General features: G+C 39.5%; 1 protein-coding gene across 1 annotated transcript; it reads left to right on the top strand.

Annotated features, from left to right (window-relative positions):
• Positions 1–1,595: 1,595 nt before the first annotated feature.
• st7l (suppression of tumorigenicity 7 like) lies at positions 1,596–19,581 on the top strand. Its single transcript, XM_051414398.1, has 15 exons — positions 1,596–1,783; positions 2,220–2,302; positions 2,936–3,095; positions 3,180–3,234; positions 3,413–3,528; positions 3,767–3,845; positions 4,000–4,088; positions 4,480–4,580; positions 4,723–4,837; positions 4,968–5,040; positions 5,176–5,278; positions 13,736–13,886; positions 14,457–14,549; positions 14,700–14,839; positions 16,987–19,581. Exons 1-15 carry the CDS (start codon positions 1,615–1,617, stop codon positions 17,080–17,082), a joined length of 1,623 nt encoding a protein of 540 aa, XP_051270358.1. The 5' UTR covers positions 1,596–1,614; the 3' UTR covers positions 17,083–19,581.
• Positions 19,582–22,795: the final 3,214 nt, after the last annotated feature.

Genomic DNA, 22,795 nt, shown 5'->3' with positions numbered 1-22,795 from the left:
TATAGCAATAATCTGTTTCTCCTTGACGACGTATATACATATATGTAAATCATGGGGATAGAATACTGTGAATGTACAGTGATTGGCTGTTTGAGACAAAGCCATACTATTTGGGTCCAAATCTCAGCCTAAAAAAAGACCTGCAAAAAATGTTCTGTAATAAATTTGCAGAAAATATAAACTCTGAATGAAAAAGTAGAGTGAAAACATGAATTTCTAAAACATTGTAATGAATTTGAGACTACAAGGAAGTAAACAAAACTGAACGTTGTCTCCACCTGCAGTCAGTACATGGCAACTGAAGGGAATGTAATCATGTTGTAATGGCCCCACTTACTGGTCATAAATAGTAGTACAGGCTAAAATGGGCAGAGAAATTAGCTCTGAATGGTGCTGGCTGTAGTTGAGATGATGAATGTTAGCAAAAATCCCCAAGAGGTCAAGGCCCACATCTATCATGCTTGTGATTTACTTGAGGGGAGACAAATGCATCTTTCAAATAATTCTCAGTGTGTATGAAATTAATGTTATATAGATAAGGATTATTTACCCTTTCAAAATTACAATTTACTTCCTTAGTCACAGTGTCATTACAAAACTCTGTCACTCTTAAGATCTGACAGTTTAAGAATTAAAAGCTCCTTAAAATATCCATCATTAATAGTATGTTAAGTAATGCTGAAATAATTAATAGATTAGATAATAAACAGAAATCACATTTTATCGTAATGGGCATTTTTAGAATTTTCTTTGATTTTACAAACTAAATGATTACTTGAATTAAATTTAATAAACTTGTAATAAAATTGTTAGCTGGAGCCTAATAGTAAGAGTAGCGTTGGAAGAAATACTCAGACCTCTTACTTGAGTAAAGCAATAATAAAATGTAGTAAAAGTACATAAGTAGCCAGATATATTTAAAGGTAAAAGTATTCAGAACATAAGAAATATTTTAATATTATTGCTGGTGGATGAAGAGCTCATATTGCCTACTTTATATACCGGTGGGTACTTTATTATTATTATTATTATTATTATTATTATTATTATTATTATTATTATTATTATTTATAAAAATGCATCAGTCACAATTTATAAACAGATTAGGATTTTTTGTTAATAAAATATAAATATTCACAGTAACTAGTAACTATGCTGTTATGGTGAAATTAAGTAAGTACAATAGTTACAATTAAAATGTAGTGAATTAGAAGTATAGTAGCATAAAAGGCAGGCTGCATATAGTCCCACTCCCTCGAGTAGACTACTTATATTACTACCCTGATTAAGAGTTAGATAAAATGTAATATAATCGTTAAATACATTTTCTATAATGATCTAACTGTATTTTTCTAAACCAGATACAGGCTTTGATTTTGATTTGATTTATGTTACACTCAACTGCTAGACGTTTGTATTATTTCTGTTGTCGTTAATAATTTAATTCAGTTTAGATGATGAGTAAACATGAGTAAAAGTATTTGTGTATCAAAATATGATTATTTATTTTTTTTCTGTGGTCTCCGGAAATGGATTTTTTGAAGAGATTTCAAAATAGAAGTCATCTTACTTCGTGATCACGTGACTCCTCTGTTTACAGGCATCCGGAGAAACATGGAGGACACCGCTGGCAGTAATCCCCAATCTCTCGGATTTACAGAGAAATTAAAGTCTTGGCTCTCCTGGTCATGGACTTACGTGTGCTTCATTTGGTTCGGCATGGTGCTGATCATGATCTACGTCCTGTGGAGCCCGCTGAAACTGCAGGAAACTCTTACCTCAGGTGAATTAATGTAACTGCTAGCTAGCTATTGTTAGCCTTCGGGTTTAGCTTGGCAGCAAACGGGAGCTGTTGGTTTGACAGCTCGTTGTCTGACTGATTCAAGAGCAAATGGAGGCGACTTTCTGGTTAGATTTAACTCGAGTTATTGAATATATATACTCTCAGCTCCTAGTTATGTTATTTCTTAATAGCAGCGTGTTGTTGCATGTAGTCAAAATGCATTCGTTTATTGTTGTGTTACCAAGTGTGCTACTTTGCTCACCATATAATCGAGATGCTGTATGTGGCTGCATGTTACCTGCTACTCTAAACCCACTGGCAATGTTTTTATTTCTGTTAGAGTGTTGTGCATGGTTTATGGTTATTGTATGGTTACAACAGAGGAAACTACTGGTTGCACTATTACACTGACCGCCTCCTCCTTCTCTGCTTTCAGCCTCAGTGTTTTTGAATACACTGACCCCCAAATTCTATGTGGCTCTCACTGGGACCTCCTCTCTCATCTCTGGACTCATCCTTGTGAGTTATCACCCAAGAATACATGCTACATATTCACCCTTTTGCACAGGGTGCACACATTTTGTAATAAATTCCAAATTCTCAGGAAACCAAGATTAGACACATGAGTGGAAGCCTTGTTTTAGAAAAGTGTGATGCACGTCTGTAATAAGAAAATACAAGAATATCAACACCAGTTCTATGTGTAGTACAGTGGGTCCTAAACTGGTCACTGTAAAGCTATTGCAAGAGGGCATAAAATATGGAGCAGAGCAAAAGTTGAATGAAACTGAATCATTTGGGAGCAGTAAACAAACAAGAGTGGTCTCAGCAAGACTTGTGTAAGAAGAGAAATTACAGAATGAACAGATTTTGACAGGGAAAGAGGAAAAGAAAAGAAACCCACCAAGTAAAAATGTAATTGCAGGGACAGAGCCCTGTGCCTTTTGTGTGTTATGGCCATTAGGGCAGAGTTTAAGTTGCAGTTAAATCATTTTTTTTGCACCTTCCAGAGGTCGGCATGACAGTAAAAGTTTAGGAAGCACTGCTCTAGTGAGATGATAGCAATTGCAACTAAGGGATATATAAATAATTGTTGTTTTTGTGTAATATACTTTTTGTAAAGCCATGTTTCACCTCATGTTCTCACCACAGATATTTGAGTGGTGGTATTTTCGTAAATATGGGACCTCGTTCATTGAACAAGTGTCAGTGAGCCACCTGCGTCCTCTTCTGGGTGGAGTGGAGAGCAGCTCCACGACTGGTCTGTTCACATCAGTCAATGGAGAGGCAGAGCCAAGGCCCAGTGTTTCAGGTAAATGTGTGTATAATACAAACTAAAACAGCAATGCTACAAATAATACTACTAGCACTAACAACAATATCCTCCTTTTGATAGAGTGTAAGGTCTGGAGGAACCCTTTGAATCTGTTCAGAGGAGCAGAATACAACAGGTATGTGATTTAGTGTGACTCAGATTTGTTGAATACATCTGATAGTCCTTAAAATGGTCGGTTCATAATGTGAAAATATTTATAAAGATGCCTACCTTCTTAAGCATACTGTCTTTAGCTGAATCAATTATATTTGATTTATTATAGATCATAAAATGCTTTATTCTGTGCACTACAGGTACACCTGGGTAACAGGGAAGGAACCTTTAACATACTATGATATGAACCTGTCTGCTCAAGACCATCAGACCTTCTTCACAGGAGACACTCCGCAGCTAAGGCCAGAAGACGCTGGTGAGTTTTAATCGTATAAACTAACCAGTTTAGTAGAAATAGCAGAAAACAGAGATGTGATATTTGTTCATGTACAAACAAAAGACTGCTGGTATTTGTATCTTGTTCTTTGTAAATGTTCAGATTGAAGTGCTTTTTGTTTTTGTTCTGGAGTTATTGATTAGGATGCATACAATTAGATATGTCCGGACTGTACCGTCACATCTATAATAAGCTTGAGTTCATCATCTCATTACAGTGATGCAGAAAGCCTGGAGAGAGAGAAATCCTCAAGCCAGGATCAGAGCAGCTTACCAGGCCATAGAAATGAACCATGAGTGAGTCCTTCTCTTACACAGTGACATATCATCTCCTTAAATACTGTGTTTATAAACATAATGACTATTGTCTTCTTGTGTATGACAAGGGAAAATATAATGAGGATAGGCTGGTGAAAATCTGTCCCTCTGTGTCTTATATTTGTGTGTGCAGATGTGCAGCAGCCTATGTACTTTTAGCAGAGGAAGAAGCCACAACTATCACAGAAGCTGAACGCCTCTTTAAAAAAGCACTAAGTATCGGTAAGAATATACTTGAATATACTGTACATGAATTACTCCTCCATTGCAATCCTTGAGGCACAGTAGCAGCACGGTAGCTTCCTGGTTAATATGCAACGTCACCCACTTTTAATCCTGTGCGACATACTTTGCCGCACCCTGTGCAGTGCAGAACTTGAATGTGTACTATTGTGCAACTCCACATCACAGATAAGTGTGGCTGTAAGAGCGGACCACACCCACCTGTGATGATGGATTACAAGCAAAACATTTCAACAATGCTTTTCATCTTCACAGAACAGTGATGTTAAGATACAGTCTGAAGTTATTCATGTTTTAAACCTCTTAAGACTGATTGACTGAAGTGTTTTGTTTATTTTTATGTGTCGTATTTTCTGTTTGCCATCCACAGCTGGAAAAGATATCAACTTACTGGTGTACATTAAACGCAGACTGGCAATGTGTGCACGCAAGCTGGGGCGGATTAAAGAAGCAGTAAAAATGATGAGAGATGTGAGTTTCCATCAAAAACTGCTATAATGTGCAAAATGACTCATGACTCATGCAACTGCTGAAGCAACATGTTTATATTATATATGTCTTTATTTATTACAATACATTGTATGTAAATGTATGATATTTTATCTCTTTACAGTTAATGAAGGAGTTCCCCCTGTTGGGAATGTTGAATATACACGAAAACCTCTTGGAGGCACTTCTAGAGCTTCAGGCATATGCTGATGTCCAAGCAGTCCTTGCCAAATATGATGGTAAGACTGAACCCAATAAAAATGTCAAGTCATCATGTAATTTTGGACAGAAATTAGCTCATTGCCATTGAACCAATATGTGGAATGTATGATTTATATCACGTGACCCACATTTCTTCCGCCTCTATAGATATCAGCTTGCCAAAATCAGCCACTATATGCTACACATCTGCGCTGTTGAAAGCACGGGCTGTATCAGATAAGTATGTTGCAATGTCATTCAACATCAGTATCTCTTAGACCTTAACCTGTTTCACACAGCTGCACTAACATCATTTAATAGCTTTGTGAGCAGCAGCAACAGCGTGTCATTTAAGGTGTTTTTTTTTTTTTATTAGGTTCTCTCCAGAGGCCGCGTCAAGGCGAGGGCTGAGCACAGCAGAGATGAATGCTGTGGAGGCCATACACAGAGCTGTTGAGTTCAATCCACATGTGCCAAAGGTCAGTCATTGGATTAACGAGTGTCGCATAGACTCTGATGGTTGTGTCCACGAAAACCCACTGATTACTTAAAGGTTCAGTGTGTAACATTTAGGAGGATCTATTGTCAGAAATTGAATATAATATTCATAGTTGTGTTTTTATTAGTGTATAATCACCTGAAAATAAAAACCATTGTGTATTTGTTACCTTAGAATGACCCCTTTTTATCTACAGTGGCCAAAAATGGACAAACCAAACACTGGCTTCAGTTAAGGCCTTTCGTGTTTTTTGCGAGTTTCACGTCCACTGTAGTTTCTCCTACTCACTTCACAGTCCGTTCTCATTCCCAGGTCATCAAATACAGATGCCATCGGTGTTCAGTTAATTGCAATCAGCAACTTCACCGCTAGATGCCACTAAATCCTACACACTGGACCCTTTAAGGATGAGATGTTGTTAGTTGTCAGTCATCCTAAAAACCCTGTTTTGAATGTCGCATTAGAATGTTTCTCTGTATTAAATCTCTACATAAATTATTGCCTGAATAATCTCCATTAGGCGGTGATTATTTGTTTTTTGTAAACCTGACCTTTAACAGTTCACATCTCGTTCCTGTTATGGTGTTAGAGGTTTGGATAGATTTAAAAAACAAAAAATGTTTTGTCTATATTCAGATTGATCACGCAGTTCTCACATGACATGCCGAACAAACAGGCAAAGCATGCAGACAGATAAACAATCAGTCAGACAATCAGAAATGAGTTATGTCAACAGTAACAGGTGGTGCACCTTGCAAAATTGAACCGTATTCGTTTCCAGACGTGCTATACACTGGCTCATCAGCAGGTGTCACTGTTGGTCTTAATACAGTAGCCCTTAATTCATTTTATGACAACGTTAGTGTCAGATTTAGATTCGTAATCTTGGTTTGTATGCTTATTTGCCTTTTCTTTCTCTTTATCAGTGATTTAAGTGATTATTGTATTTATTATAAATCAATTCAATACAATTGAATCAGACACTATTGTATATTTGATGGACATATTTGCCATAATCATCAACCACTGTTACAAGAAAATGCAGTATTTTAGAAATCACGCGTGCATTCTGTGTTTTTACAGGTAGTTTAGTTCAAATTTCACATTTGGGTCCTAATAAAAACTGTGAACATGTAACAGATTGGTCACAAGTATGTGTAATAGAGAACAGTTCAATATACAGCTGAGCCAGGGAGAACATGGCACTACAACTGGATATCTCTGTGGCCGTTCACATCAGTTCCCACAGGATTAGATGTCACACATGCACACACAGAGTCGTACACAACCAGTTGCAGCTGAGTTTTGTCTGTTTTGCCTTTGTAGTGTGGTGTTGTTTCATCTCACGGCCTCCTTTTCTGAGAGGTAGAAAGATAATCGGTGTGTGTGTGTGTGGAAGGGGGGGGGCGTCAGCCAGCACTTTGATCCAGCCTTTGATTTTAAAGTGAAGGCCCTCATCTTCAGTGTCTTTCCAACTGCTCCCTCCCCACTGAGCCCAGAGGCAGCCATCCTCTCTCCTCTCACCACGTACCCTCATCCTGTTTCTTATCCTTATCATGTTCCCTCATCCCCTGTTTGAGCCAAACAAGAGACAATGATGTTGGCCACCACTGCCAACTTTATCAAAAATGACTTCTGTGAGTTTAGGTGAATAGCTATGTGTCATTTTAAAATTTGTAACACATGTTTCACAGAGGATTATTGGTTGGCTCATCTTTCAACGTTTGACTGTGGGGAAGGAGGCGGGTAATTGCTTTGTGTTGTCTGGCATGTCTGAATGATGAGTGCACCTGTGACTGCGGCCTTTTTAAACACAGGCTGGCCTGTTGGCCCCTAAAGTAGGATTTGCAAAGGGCTTTTTCACAGGAGTTCGCTTTAGCCTATAGTGGAGATTTAACTCTAGTGTCCTAAATAGTGTTGAAACTTGTGCATGCTTTGGCAAAGTTTCTTAATCAAGAAGTCAAAAGCCCCAAAAAATAAAACCCACTTTAACGTAGGGCTTCAATCAACTAATGAATACTTGTATTTGTGAATAATCTATTAGGATCATTCAATTCAATATATAAATGTCAAAATTGTGACCAATTACAATAACAAATGATTTGAGTTTTGTCAGTGTTTAACATCAGCAATAGAAATGTTGTTGGTGCACAAAAGCTGGCATTAACAGATAGAGAAGGTGGAGCTGATTCTAATTAGCCAGGTTGCTAATGCCATGAATCTTTATTACAGCTAAATGTAATGTTTTGTCTTAATCAGGTAATGGAATTTTTTGACATTTTAGGAAATACACTTATTCGCTTTTAGAGGTAGAAGGTTGATACCACTCTCATGTCTATGTGATAAATATAAAGCTACCATTAGGAGCCAGTTAGCCGAGCATGACAACTGGAACAAAAACTAAAGTGTATTAACAGCATATTGTTGGTTTTTTGTGCTATTTTATTATTGCACATAGCCTTCCTTAAAAGCCTTCCTGTTTGTAGACTTTTACACAGTTTTTAAGGGGATTAAACAAACTATGTAATGTGTTAATTAGTGAGGTTGTTACCTTTGGATAAAGCTAGCCTAGCTGTTTTTCCCCTGCCTCCAGTTTCTATGCTAAGCTAAGCTAACCGGTTGGTGGCTGTAACTTTAAATTTACTTTACAGACTAGAGTGGTATCTTTTTTTTTTTATCAAACTCTCAACAAGAAAACTAAAATGACCACTCCTTTAAACTTTAGTTCACTTTTTCAAGCCCGCAGCATCCGGACAAAATGAATGACTTTTGCCTGAGCATACAACTCCTCAACAGTTTTCACGGGGAAACAGTCCAATATCAGTTCAAGTTAAATCCCTTCTACATCGTCAAGTTGGCTCAAGTACAAGCAAAAAAGCAAATAGCTAAATATTAATGAATAATCTACGTAAGGCAGCAGGAGATGCGTCAGAGGTGACTCAATAACAAAGTGTAAATTGTTTGTGTTGCTATAGAGAAGCCATACCAGATACCAGTGTTGCACTGAACTGGAGTAAGCAGAATAGAGCAGCTTTGGCAAATCTGAGTCAGTGTGGATTTTTAAAGATTTCTCAAACATCATCATCAATGTATCATGTTCCAGTTGGCCGTGGTGGGCCAAAGTTTAAAGAAGTTGGCTTGTGACAGAAAGGTAGCCAGTTTGGTCCCTGGACCAGCAGGGCAGAATAAATATTGTTCATACTTAAATATATTGTCATCCACATGTTTATGAAGTTTTAAAATTAAAGACTGAATGTGATAAACAAAGTCAAAATAATGTATGGGCATTTTTTTCTTCTGGCTCTCCTGTAAAGTTGGTAAAGATTCCATTTACGCCCTTCTGGTTCTCAACCCTCGACCCCTAATTTCTCCAGTTGAACTGCTCAACAGATCAGGCTGGTTGTACCGGTGAGTGTGAACAGTGCATTTTTTAACAACAAGTGGAGTAATAAAGGAACAATGTTAATGTTAAACATTAAGTGTGTGGGTCTGTGACCAAGCATGCCAAGCAGATTATATGTAAATATAGAGCTAGGCTATATCAAATGAGTTTATTCAAAAGCAATACCCACTAAACGCACATCCACACGCACCTCTGCCTGCCTCAGTCTGTTTCAGTGCTGACCTCCTCTCACATGATCCCTTTCCCTTAGAGGCTCTCCATCTTGCCGCTATTTACCTCCTCCTTTTTGTTCACTTTTATTTTCCTCATCTTCTTGTCCTTCTCTATTTATCTTCCTGCTCCTCCACCCTTTTCTCCATCTGTCTGTCCATTCTAATCAGCGTCTCCACCAGGCAGCGGTTAAGCAACTGACAGTTTGCCTGATGCTTGGATAGCTGATCAAGTGTTCCTGCTATCTGAATCTGCTGTGCATTTACATTTACTACCACTTCGGCCCATTTTGAAGAAGCCTAGGTGACCCGATCCCATCTACCTTGCTAGTTTACTCCACTTTGGAAGGCAGTTTCTCATCACACCCCATTCTGGTTGACGTGTTCTCATCTAGATCGCCTGTCAAGGCTCAGAAATGCGGACCTTTGCTTAGTTTACCTCTGAAATTGGGTTTTTGGTTTGTAAATTGAGACAGAGCATCAGCCCTGGGTTTGTTTTGAATTAAGATGGATGAGGTTCAAGGAAAAGGGGGTAGTTAGGATTTGCGTCATCCCAGTCCATTTTGGAATAAATGCACCGGGTTTTCTGCTACTGTCCACTCCCTCAGTAGAGCTTGAAGTAGCTAGTATCTGTGTTTACTGACTGTATGAAATTCTTAATCTTTGTTTGTTTTCCTAACACCAGCACCTGTTTATCTTTATGTTCTTTCACTGTACACATGTGTTTGTCCGACCCGTATAGACCAACTACAAGGCTGATGTCATTGTTGCCTGTGTGTCCCATTGTGAGAGGCAAAGTGCTGCAGATTAGAATCAGAAGGCAGCTTATGAGTTATGCTCTGGGCTTATGACTGCCCAGGGATAAAAGGAGAACACATGAAACTCAATCCCTTCATCAAAGAGGCGACAGCGAGTGGAGAAGCAGACCGAAGAACGAGAGGTGGTGGGGGTGGGGGTTGGTGTGGTAGACCAGCACAGAGGACTGAGGTGTCACCAGGTCTAATGCCGTGGCATGCGAGGAAAGACAGCTGAGCAGCCAACCTCTCTAAATTGTTAATCTTAAAACACAGAGGACCCAGACCTACATGGGTGCCATATACTGGTCGTTCATTTTCAGCAAACATCTAATATGGTGGTAGAAACATGTGTAAAGTGTGAAATATTTACTCTTGTCAGTTATGGTAGTTGTGTTGTTGCTCTACACCCAAGAAGTGGTGGGTTTCCTCTTGAGCTGACTGGCTGCCTCAACACTGGTGCCCAGGGAAGTAGAGAATGGTGAAAGGTTTGTGCTCAGAAGAAAGAGAACAGAAATGGCGAGAAGGATGAAGGCCGGCAGTCAGATGTTTTGGCTGCAGCAGAGAGAGAGAGAGAGAGAGAGAGAGAGAGAGAGAGAGAGAGAGAGAGAGAGAGAGAGAGAGCTGATGTAAGTAACTCAGACAGGATAAGTGAGAAGGGCAAAGAAGCAGCTTCTGGTTGTCTTTAGCTGCAGATCCTTGTAATGAATACAGAGGAGGATGTTAGGATGGAAAGAGAAGAAGCTAGAAGGCAGGACAGTCTGCTAGATTGATTGATTGAAGTAGAATGTCCCCACCTGTTGGGTGGTTGCATGTTTAATTGACCTTTTACCTATGGGGGTGAGAGGTTCAGGAGGTGGCGAGTGAGGAACAGAGAGGAGAGGTGGGCCTGACAAACCGTCTGCACAGAGCATAATATACAGAAATATTTTATGAATATGGCTACAGTACAGTAATAGTTTGGGCCTTTGATAATGAGGACAGCAGAGGATGATTGACCTGACAGGCTAGGTGTGCAAAGTTGTTGACCGTCATTTGGTTGGCATGGGGCGCCTTATAGCTCGCCTGGTAGAGCTGGCAACTCGTGTACCCAGGCTGAGTGCTTGCTGCAGTGGCCCAGGGTTTGAGTTTGACCCTTGGCCCTTTGCTGCATGTCATCCCCTCTCTTTCCCACTTTATTTATCCTCTTTTCCCACCGTTTATATATATATTATACATATTTAAAAAAAAATCTGTGCACCAGTATGAGGCAGTGAAGAGAGAGGATGAGGATGATGAGTAATTACAGATTGGAAGTAGGGGTGGGCGATATGGGCAAAAAATAATATCTCAATATTTTTTGGGATTTTGGCGATAACGATAATCAGTCGATATCCTTTAAAATGTGATTAGAATTGTCTGAGCTGGACTTGTGTCCACCAAACGCATTTACAGCGTTGAGAGCGCTCAAAAACTCATTTTCCGAGCGCCCAGCGGTGTTAAAAGTTGAACAGATTTCAACTTGAAGCGCTCTGAGCGCTGCGCTAAAAAAAAACCCGTCTCCGCTGACATCTTTTTACCGCTAAAGGCGCTTAGCGCTCTGAACGCTGAAGCCCATAGGACCCACGTCTCGGCACTAAATCATCTGAAGTACCGGTAGCTTCAGGGACTGGAGGTGCTTGTATTTTCTCTCTACCATCACAACGCGCTGCTAAACTGTTGCAAGGAGGATGCTAGCGAGAGGTCACGTGATCACGCCATGTGATCACGTAGGCCCACTAGTCGTGTGACTGAATCCTGCCATGCTGTAGAGAGCGCTGCTGCACCGTGTATTAATGGATGTGAGGAGTTTCCGCGGGCGTTTCATTGTTTTTGTCGAAGTAATTTAAATACTCGATAATGGAAATTTGCACATCGTCAAAACAACAATGACGATATTATCGCAAACGATATATATCGCCCACCTCTAATTGGAAGTGAAGGTTTATTCAAGCAGCAGGGTGGGAAGGAGAGGTAGGAACAGTCAGAAACAGGACTAAGACTCTGGAGCCATGCTCTTGGCTCGGTGAGGTTGCACTTAGGCACAACGCTATGCTCTAAGTTAAATGCTAACATGCATGCTAGCATGCTTTAAATAATATTAATTTGCCAGTTATAAGCAGATATAGTCTACCCTATTTTCCATCTTAGTGTAGCATGATTATTTAATATTTTTGCAGGACTTTGGTCATAATGCAAAGCTGACCTAATGATGGTGTTAGAAGAAAAGGGATCATCAGAGTTATTACAATTCATCCTGAGGAGGAAATTATTCTGCATACTAAATTTAATGGGAGTACATTAAATAGTTGTTGAGAAATGTGACTCAAAACCAAAATGCCTCATGATGGTACTAGAGGAAAAGTGAGGGGATTCGTCCTCTTCACACGATGAATGTCTATACCAAATTTCATGGCATCCATCCAGTCATTGTTGAGATATTTCAGTCTGGACCAAAGTGGTGGATTGACTGACCGACCGACAGACTGACATTGCCAAATAAATGAGGCAGATAACCACTCTGAATCCTTGAAAGCTAAAGGAGCATGAAGAGGGTCAGAGATAGACCAGGACGAGCCAGGTCGAAGAGCCTGGGCAGGCTGTGATCATGAGGGCAAGAGTGGAGAAAGAGGGTAAGGCAGGGGGAGATGGGTGAAGCAGCATGGTCTGGCTGGTTAGATGGATGGATGGCTGGCTGGCTGAGCCTGTGACCATGGAAGGGATTAGACAGGATTAGCTTTGGGGTAACCTTCCCAAAGTGTCAGTCTGAGATCCAGAGCGCTGTGAAGCTGGCCGCCTGGGAATCTAGCCCAGGGGGCCCCCACCCCGCACATGGGTTTTTGTTTAACACAGACCCCTGCCCCACTGGGCATCACAGACATAAAGTATACAGTGACATGTTCATCAAAGTCAGTATACATCTATTAATGACTTATCTATGGACAGAGCAAGGCCTTAATTAAAAATATATATTGCAGAAAAGCAGTACACAATATGCTCATGCTGCTATTTCTAGACACTTGTTCCCTGTTATTTCAGAAACCATACCTGTTCTATAGGTTGTAACTCTGGGATGTGGGTCTTTGTCAGCACAGTGAACCGACTGACTCGCTGGGACAAACTTACACAGTAGGGAAAGAGAGGAGGGGTGGAGGGGGGGATGTTACACATTCATGGAATGAATGTACTGTACTGTAACAATAACACACATGCTCAGAGAGCTTTGGGAAGCTTTTCCCTCCCACCTTGAACAATTGCAAAATAAGGCTGTCAACAAATACCTCACATGAAGAAAATATGTTTTCAGTCTGCAGGGAGTTAGCCAGAGGGAATTGCACAATAGAATATAATAAGTGAAGCGCTGACTGAGAAAGAGTAGACGATGTGAATGAGACCATTAAAGCTGGATGAATTGATTTTTGACCACAAGGGGGTCTAAAACCGAAGCAGTATTAGGCTACGGCTAACAGTTGTCTACTTTGCATCCAGCACAAACAAAGCAACATCCCATTTGAGTTGCCTCCTTCTTACCGCCTGTTCAATGTAAAAATGTAAATACTCACTGGTTGCAGTGAGAAAAAAATGTGTGTCTCTTTTGCTTACCATATGAACATGATATAGAGCCCACCTGTGTCTGGGCCCACCATGTTGCTGAGATGTTTTACCAACAATCTGCTCACCATTTGGCCATTTTCACAGTATACATAGGTTTATGTGACTTCAAGTGGCATGAGCACCTGACTATGGTTACAATATGTATGAGGCAGTGTTGACAAGAGCCAGTGGGACTCCATATAGACCATATAGAACCATACTGAAGCAAGAACCAAAAAAATGTTTGCACAATGGACGTTGAGACACTCTGCACATTATCATTGTTTTTGACAGCAGTATAAAGTGCACCTATACTAAACACTTCTGCTATTTTTTTATGCTATGTTCAGGAGCCAAAAAGCATTAAGCTACTGTACTGTATGCTAACCAGCGGTATTTCTTCTTCCTCCTGTCTGTAGTACTTATTGGAGATGAAGAGCCTGATCCTACCTCCAGAGCACATCTTGAAGAGGGGTGACAGTGAGGCAGTTGCATATGCTTTCTTCCACCTGCAGCACTGGAAGAGGGCAGAAGGAGCCTTAAACCTACTACATTGCACCTGGGAGGGCAGTATGTATCACTATTAATTTTTCTATTTTAAACCACTATGTTTTATTTAATGTAAGAGATTTGTTATCTTTTCAGATAAAAAAACAACATACTTTTTCCTTTGGTTCTGTTGAAAGTGAACACACCTCTCCCAAAGTGTGTTCAGAAGTCACTATTATATAGTGCTTTAATAGAGCCAGGCGAACACACACCCAAAGTATCTTCCTTTTATGCAGCTTTTCATTTTTCAATTGTTGTGTCAGGTCATGTATGCACAACACACCCACAGATACTCTACTTGTGATTATACAGGAATTAAATCATTGCTCACACGAAGCACAGGAAGAATGTTATTATTATGTTTTTTTTTTGTTAAGTATGTTAGTATCTGTCACTCGTTTGTCACACGCTTTGTAATATTCTGCTACTTAAGTGATTTACTGAAAATTCTGTCAGCGATTTTTAACAGCCTCTTCTTGCCGTTGTTTAAAATACCAGCAAAGTTGTTTAGAATAATTTTTCACTGTTAAGCCACACTGTGTTATTCATCTTATTAAGTTTTGCTATTTGCATCTTTGTCTGCTTTTACAGCCTTCCGGATAATTCCCTACCCTCTGGAAAAGGGTCACCTGTTTTACCCCTACCCAGGATGCACAGAAACAGCAGATAGGGAACTACTGCCCTGTAAGTGCAATATCCAAAGCCTGTCTTCAGTCCATGAATGTAGATTGCTCCCAATTTGATTGTGTAATCAATTTGAATCCCCATGTTTTATACTTTCTTGTTTATCTGCACTGGTTGTGACTTGCTGTCTCTTTCTGACTGTTGCTCCAGCATTCCACGAGGTGTCTGTGTACCCAAAGAAAGAGCTTCCCTTCTTCATCCTCTTCACAGCAGGCCTTTGCTCCTTCACTGCCATGCTGGCCATGCTCACACATCAGTTCCCTGAGCTCATGGGTGTCTTTGCCAAAGCAGTAAGTTCTTTAACTACGCATCTTAATTTTATCTCAAAGGTTGCTGTTTTTAAATAAAATATATATGTTGATTCAGACATACCTTTTATCATAACACAAGTTTAGTGCTGAATAATGTGTAAATTGGCTGACTGCTTCTTTCTCCAGTTAATCTCTTATTGGGTCTTTTTTCTATCTATGTTTTAAATGCATGTTGTTTGTAACCTAAACCTTTTAACCCCGGTGGTAATTGCTGCCTTCCATCACTGTCAGTAACACCAGAGGCTCATGGGAGTCGTAGGCCAGTAAAGTCTGCCTTTCCCGCCAAAACAAGCTGTTGTCCAACTTCAGCTATCAGTGACCACAGCTGAGTAATGCAAGCTTATCACCATAGCGGACATAACTAAAGCCTTAAAGATTTAGAAACTTTGAATGCGTGCATGACTTCCTTTTACTGTTTATTTATTCTAGAAGTGTTGTGTTATCTGTTTTTAGCCAGCTTGGCAAAGTTCTTACTTTGGCTAATCCTTTGTTTATGATCATCCTGTTTATTAGGGCCTGCCTTTACAGAGAGTCATAGACTTGTAGCAAAAACAAGGCCACAGAGTACATCTAGTGCTCTTCCTTTTGTTATGGGAAAGATTGTGCACAGATAGGATTTTTACAGCAGCCCTGGCAAGCCTGGTTTGTGTAATGTTCAGATGGAGTGCATGAAAAGCATTGAGGCAGGAACACAGAGGTCCTCACTGCCTTCTGAGGAAAAACAGATTTCTCTGAATCTGCTGCTCTTGAACAGAAGATCCAAGCAAGGCAAGACAGTAGTGGTGGTGGTGGTCTGCCTTTCCTTTATTTATAGTTACCAGACATGTATAGCATAGTAGTTGGATATGTTTCATATATTAAATGGGATTAGAGAAGTACTTGATTTGCACTTGTCTGGCCAGGCTGATACGTCCACTTATGAGACTATTAAAGTGTCAAGTGTATCAAGCACACCTCAAGTAGTTTCAGAGAGAAACCATACCGTAATATTTTAGAAGACATTTCTCTGTTACCAGCTCACTTAAATCACTTAAACATGTGCATTTTGAATGCTCTATTATACACATATCTAATATACTATATACTGTATTCTAGATCTTAGTCTTAGATCTAAGTGAGTATATGCTCTGCTAGTAATCATAAAAACAAGAGATTTACTATGGCTGCATAGTACATCCGTTCACCTCCTTTGAGAGCCTCCTTCAGGGAAATAAATATGCAAATAACATTAAAATATACATTATCTGTGATGGGCATATTATAGTATTACTACAGAAACACATACAGTATATTTTTCATGATTACACTACCAGGGTCTTTGCTCTTGTTGTTAATTCATACATCATCAGTTAAAGGCTAATGATCATTCGGGTTTTGAAGTATCGCTTGCCAATTTCCATAATTTGTCTAAAAAGCCCCCCAAAAAACAAGGTTTAGTTTAATGGTTTAATTCCTTTCCCTTCATTTATTTGTCACTATTTAGAGACTGAAAGAAAAACAGAAAGAATGAACGTGATTGATTGGATGTATAAAAGTGTGTTGACATGTAAATCATGGATAATATAAAGTTTATCCCCAAATCGTTTAAGTATATTGAACTGTCAGCGCTGTTTCTACAAACAAAATGTAAAAAATGATAACACTTGGATAATGCTGCTTTGGCTTTCTCTTCCCTGTATTTAAGAAACCTTCTGGATTACGTGGATAAATATGTTCAGCCGCGGACCGCCCTGTTGTATCTCAAATGCATGCTGTAAATTGGCCTTTGCACAAAACTGCATCCTGTCACCTGAGAAAAACCTTTCTGCAGCCTGTTTTATCTGTTTTACAGAATTGAGCAGGTTCAGTACTAATATCACACCTGTCTTAGGTGTCAAATGCAGGTCCTTATATTTAAGTATTTTTTTAACTTCTTTTCCCATGCACGTTAGCCTGCCCGTTTGACAAGGATGAGCTGGAGGGCTGCGTGGGAGTTTCCACAATGTTTCTTAATAGAAAATAATATAAAAGAAGTAACTTTTGGGGATTCATTTAAATGTGTTGCTTTAATTATTATCTAAGGGTAGGTGGGGAGAGGTTTCACTGACCTTCAACTGAGGGCTCGTTCTGCTTTTTCTTCCTTTCAGTTCTTCAGCACACTCTTTGCACCCTTGGGTTTCTTCGCAGACAAGATGGAAAGCTTCATGCCGTCCAGTTTTTGGCACCAGCTGACTCGAATCTGACCCCATCACACACACACACACACACACACACACACACATACACACCGATACCACTCCAAACCCTCAGACAAAAAGTGTTTGCTCTCCTGTCTTCAGCATTACCGTCCACTTGCTGCATTGTTACTGATTATGTTGGCGGAGGTTGTATCAACACAGCAGTACCACACTTAAGATGCTCTCCCACACTGTTCCAGCAGCCAGAGTTTTTCCAAGACCACATTTAGTGAATACCATTTGCAATAGTTTCACAGGGTCATTTATTTGTTCTTATGCTAGCACTTGGCAATTTGAGGTTTCTAAGTATCCTACAAAGCCTGGCTGTGGATTTTCTTGAACAAAAATCTAATTAGGAATTTGTCAAAGGTACTCCTCTGTTCCATCACAAGAATACATTAAAGGACCAGTGTGTAGGATTTAGTGACATCTAGCGGTGACTGCAACCATTCGAATACAGCTCAGCCTTCCAACTGTAGGAGAAACTACAGTGGCTGAGAAAAATGCAAAAGGCCCTATCTAGAGCCAACGTTTGGTTTTTCCCTTCTGGGCTACTGTAGAAACATGGCGGTTCAACAAGATGGCCTGTGTAGAAGAGGACCCACTTCCTCTGTAGATAAAAACAGCTCATTCAGAGGTAACAAAAACACAACAGTTATTATTATTAAGTGTTTATACATTAATAGGTGATCATATCTATGAAGATTATATTCAGTTTCTGCCAGTAGATCCTGCTGAATGTTACACACTGGACCTTTAAGTCACGAAAAAAAAAAACTAAAACTGCATGTTTTTAATATTCCTCTCACTACTGTCTGGTTGTTTGAGTCGGTGTGTTTTTGATAAGAAACTGAAAGAACTTGTACATGATAAATGTCTCTTGTAGAATATATTGACCAATATGATTCCTATTCCTCTTCGTTCCCTTGCCAATTATTTATGTGTATCAAAAAGATCCCGTCAGGTATTTGCAATGGGAAACCTATATCAACCCTCAGTACCCTGCAGACATCCAGTGGGGCATTTTTTAAAGTCTGGAAGGCCTCCTAAAAACAGAGCTGTGATTTACAGCCTCGAAGTGCCTGCAGTGTATACAACGCCTCTGCAGTTCAACAGTTGTTACCATGGCATGACACCTCAGCACTATATCACTGGGGCAACCACCAATCCCGCAACATTGAAATGTAAATGGGATCATTACTGGTCGCAGTTAGGCCTCCCGTGGCATAACTCATTTGTGCTGATTGCACTACAGAATGTTATAATTCAGTGTATAAGTCAACTTCTCTAGTCAGCAAACAAAAACTAAAGAGGCACACATTGTAGTAGTAGTATTGGGAGTGAACTGGCACAGACAATGTAACTACAGTTATAATACACTGGATTACAGTAGTTTTGAATACACAGTATTAAAGTTCTTTGATGAGTGATGTTAACCCTGATGAGCCCTCAGAGAAGGAGGTGGGGGGTAAAATTAACAGACATGCAGAGATGAAAAGTAAGAATTGTTTTACTTTCTATGTACACAATCTCTTGCTCTGCCTATGACTGTCAGCTAATTTTGCCAGAAATGGTACATGGACCTTCTTTGTTTTCCCTCTGAAAGATTTACACACTCAGCATCACCTTGCTGTGAAGTATAATGTAAAAACCGGTTGATAATGTAATAAAGCCTGTAAATGTATTATATATTTCCATTATTAATGAAAAATGGAATGATTTAAGTGTTAAACATCGTAGTCCTGGGTGATGATAATATAATGCCACGTCATCCTGAGTTTTTATTACATTAACAGGTTTATTACATTTGAAACCACTTAAGGCAGACATGTTTACTATACTTTGTCAAGTTTTTGTTACTTGATAGTTATTACATTATTGTTGGATACAACAATGTAGAGTTCATGCCCCAGGATGTACTTTAAGTGACATTATACTGACAACTCTTCACTCCACACGTATAAAAAGTGATATTAAAGTGCCTTTCACATCACAATATTTAAACACACCAATTCGGCATTTGCTGTACCTACAATATTGATGTCAAGTATAGTGGTAACTCTGTTCAATTTTGATGGACTAAATTTGATAAAGGGATGCCATCTAACATTGTAATTTATAACAGGATTGTTGATTTCCCAGCGATTAGCATTACGACATAAAGCAGGCAAGTAACAGTGGCAAACATACTTGTGAAAAAGTAGAAAATGGCAAGTTGGCTATGATGTAATGGCACATAAATGTGTGTGTTATTACAATATGTTGCAAGTTTGGAATATATTTTCAATAACCATGATCTACTCTAAACTACACAGATTCTGTTTCGCATTTCATTTTGGCCTGTAACATTTGTCTGTTTAAATTTGTGACACTTGAAATGTCTTAATTTTATAGTGTGCAGCTGAAATGTAAGAGTATGCTGAAGACAGGAGAATGTTTTGAACAGTAAATACCCTTGAATGAGTTTGAAAGCAAAACTCACAATAAATTACTCTTTCAGTGCAATTACCTGCTGTGATATTTTTATTTGATGTTTTGTTCTGGAAGTCCTCAGTTTTATCTTGACATGCAACGTGGTTTGTTACACAGAATCATTTGGGAAGTCATCCTTTAAGCACTTTCAAAAAATACTGTCTATCATGGGTGAACCTCAACCAGTCAGATCAAGGAAGCCAGTTGGCAGAAGAGTGAAAACACCGTGCCATAGCAGCATCCACGCTGCATATGGAGCCGCCATTGTTATCTTCAAATGAACAGTAGCTCTTAGCTACCAGTAGTTCCTCATAGGACGCTGATTGATCAAGAAAGGTCTATCTGCAGTCTCACAGACTTCACAACATGCCTCCTGAGATAATGTAGTTATTTTTACCCGAACCCTTTCTTTTCCTAAACTTAAGGTCCCTAAACCTAACCAAACTGCGGCCGTTTAGAGAGTTTATCATGTAGTAGGTGTGTCCTGTTGTACTGTGCAATCCGCAGATAGACTTACTTGGATGCATCATGCTTGAAGCTTGACAAGAGCTAACCTGATCTCGGGAGTCCAGCTGCTTCGTAAGGTTACCTCAGTTTTATTATTTTTTAATGTGTAGATACTGAAAACTTAACAAACCCCAAACTGGGAATTTAAAGAACAATTTCTACAGGCATGGATAGACAGGTAATTTCCAAAGCAAACTTTTTTCAACATAAAGTGGGAGACATTTAAATACTTTACTTTTCTATAGTGGATGTCATTTCCGTTCATCTTTTAAAATCACTTCTGAATTGACGGGGAGTTGGTATCTTGTTCAAGGACAAACGACTCACTCTGCCGCCCCGCCACTGCTCTATATAAAGCCAAGAGCCGTCATGGCCATCTTTGTGATAACGCCACTCCACCACCATCAGCAGATGCTTTTATGTGGCATGTTCCCAGTGAACCATTGGTGCCATAATCATACTCCATACACTCATGCTTAAGTGGCGAGCAGCAGTAATGAAAATCGCTGTCGAGGACTGTTGACGTGTGCTCAAGTGTTTGCTCTCAGTGCCAGAGCGTGGTTTCATGCTGCATGTTGAAACATGAATTGCTCATTGACTTCTGTGGCAGATCAAAGTCAGGGTAACAGCAGAGCAAAAAAAAAGCAAGAATACAGAAACAGTAGAACACAGTATATTGGAGTTTCCTTTTATCTCCTCATGCCCTTTTTGAGAAGAGATGTTAGAGACATATACAGCATTTATGGCCATAGTGGGTAGGGTTAGTAAGAAAAATAAAAAAATAAAATGATGATTTGGGGCAAATACTTGTGTGGGAAAGCTATGTAGGTGGCGAATCATATCCCACACAGACAATAACCCTTAAAATCTCCAGTGCAAGAGTTTTTTTGTGTTAATACCCTGCTGCCAGCCCAGTAAGCTCACCAGCACCATGAATTAATGAACTCTTGTGGCCTGGGATCTTTGCCAAGTGGGTCCCTGAAGGTCACACAGAATGAAATAATAAAAATCTGCCTCTGGTATCAAAAGAACATACTGTTCCGTAAGTGTGTTATGTCTGTCCATGGGTCTGTTTCAACTGATTCTTCCAAGAAATCTGAAATATGTTTTCAATATGAGACAATCTGAGACAGAATTAAGGTATCTCTGTGATGGATTGGCCAGCCAGGTCTCCTAGGACATGCTATCCAGGTGTGTTAGAGGTAGAGGACATCCTCCTTTTCCTTGGTTAAAGAATATAATACAGTACCCCAAAATGACATAATTTGGATCATCAGGAGTATGCCACATCTCTGCTTGGAGTGTGTAAAAACTAGACAAGTAATTAGAGAACTTTTGTGGCGAAAAAATTTCAATTTGTTCTATGTTTAATTATTTCTTGGTCTCAGTGCACTTTTATTTATTTTATTTTGGCCATACCATTTTAATATTATTAATTAATTTCTTTGAGTAGTGTAGTTGGGTTTAACCTGATGACCGCCCAGTGATAACTGTGTTAAAAATGAAGCTTATAAATCTTGAGCACTCAGTGGTGTTGGTGTATCCAGGATGTAAAAAAGAAAGTAATCAAAACCAAAAAACAACACACACTTAAAGGATCAGACTATAGGATTTAGTGGCATCTAGTGCTGAAGTTGCAGATTGCAACAATTTGAATACACCTTCCATACGTGTAGGAGAAACTACAGTGACCAACATAAACCTGAAAGGCCGTTTCTGGTAACTGTAGACAAATGGCGGTACAACATGGCAGCCTTCATTGAAGAGGACAAAAACTGATCATTCTAAGGTAACATGATTCTTATTTTCAGGTGATTATACACAAATGAAAAAACATACCTATGAATATATTAGATTTCATTTCTGCCAATAGATCCTCCTAAAGGAAGATGGCTTGACACAATGTATGAAGCCATCCACCTGAAGCCAAACTGTCAAGTGACACATATTCTACCAGCTGGTACATAAATCTAACGCACCCTGATAGGGCGGGTTATTTAAATGGTTTCTGCCCACTGTGTAGCAAAGTAGGCCTGTCCTGTCTGCTGCTCCTACTGGAACTCCATTTATGAAATGCCATTTTAAACCCAAAGCTGTTTTCCTGTCGTGGTTTCGTGTCAGCTATGTAATGTAATGGCAACTCTTCCCAGAGATTTTGAGACTTTGCTGACTTCCCTTTACCAAGGTAAGTAACAAGCTAATGATTAATGCTATCTTGGCTGTGTTTGGCTGTTTGTTTCTCTTCTGTTTCTGTGTTAGGTAATATTAATGGCTGTCCTTGCTTCCCTGCTTGCTTATGAACAGTGTCTTTTTGTGACACTGCTCAAGCCATTATTTTTTTTTTTTTAGTTCAATTTGCATAGGTTCATCTGCTGCATAGGCAGTGTCTTGCTTGTCTTAATGTGCTGCTTGGTTGTTGATGGATTTATTCATCTCAGTTCACAAGCTGGTGTTTTCCATTTGTGGTCTGTGGTCAGGAAAGTTGCCACACTGTAGCGGGTGGTTGTGGCCTTCATAAAACAGATTTCACATAATGGCCAAATATCAGTTGTGTACATTCGCACAATAAATCCACTGCATGTGACTGAACCCCAATATTCTTATTTATTGTATGTCACTGAGGATATAAGCGGCCAGTTAGATGTCCAAAATCTGGCTGCAAAAAAGTGAATGTACATTGTATAATCTTTAGTTTGTGGGAGTATTTATGTATGTGAAATTTATAGCTGGATTTTTCTCC

The sequence above is a fragment of the Dicentrarchus labrax genome, unplaced genomic scaffold, assembly GCF_905237075.1.
Source record: "Dicentrarchus labrax unplaced genomic scaffold, dlabrax2021, whole genome shotgun sequence".
NCBI classification, from domain to species: domain Eukaryota; kingdom Metazoa; phylum Chordata; class Actinopteri; family Moronidae; genus Dicentrarchus; species Dicentrarchus labrax.
This window is presented reverse-complemented; position numbering and strand designations above follow the sequence as displayed.

What these genes read in the sequence shown, in the direction of transcription:
- st7l (XM_051414398.1), top strand. Translation starts at nt 1,615, where the DNA reads ATGGAGGACACCGCTGGCAGTAATCCCCAATCTCTCGGATTTACAGAG. An exon ending in GCTAAGGCCAGAAGACGCTG is followed by an intron (nt 3,529 to 3,766) that starts GTGAGTTTTAAT and finishes ATCTCATTACAG; the next exon opens with TGATGCAGAAAGCCTGGAGA. An exon ending in AGATAGGGAACTACTGCCCT is followed by an intron (nt 14,550 to 14,699) that starts GTAAGTGCAATA and finishes CTGTTGCTCCAG; the next exon opens with CATTCCACGAGGTGTCTGTG.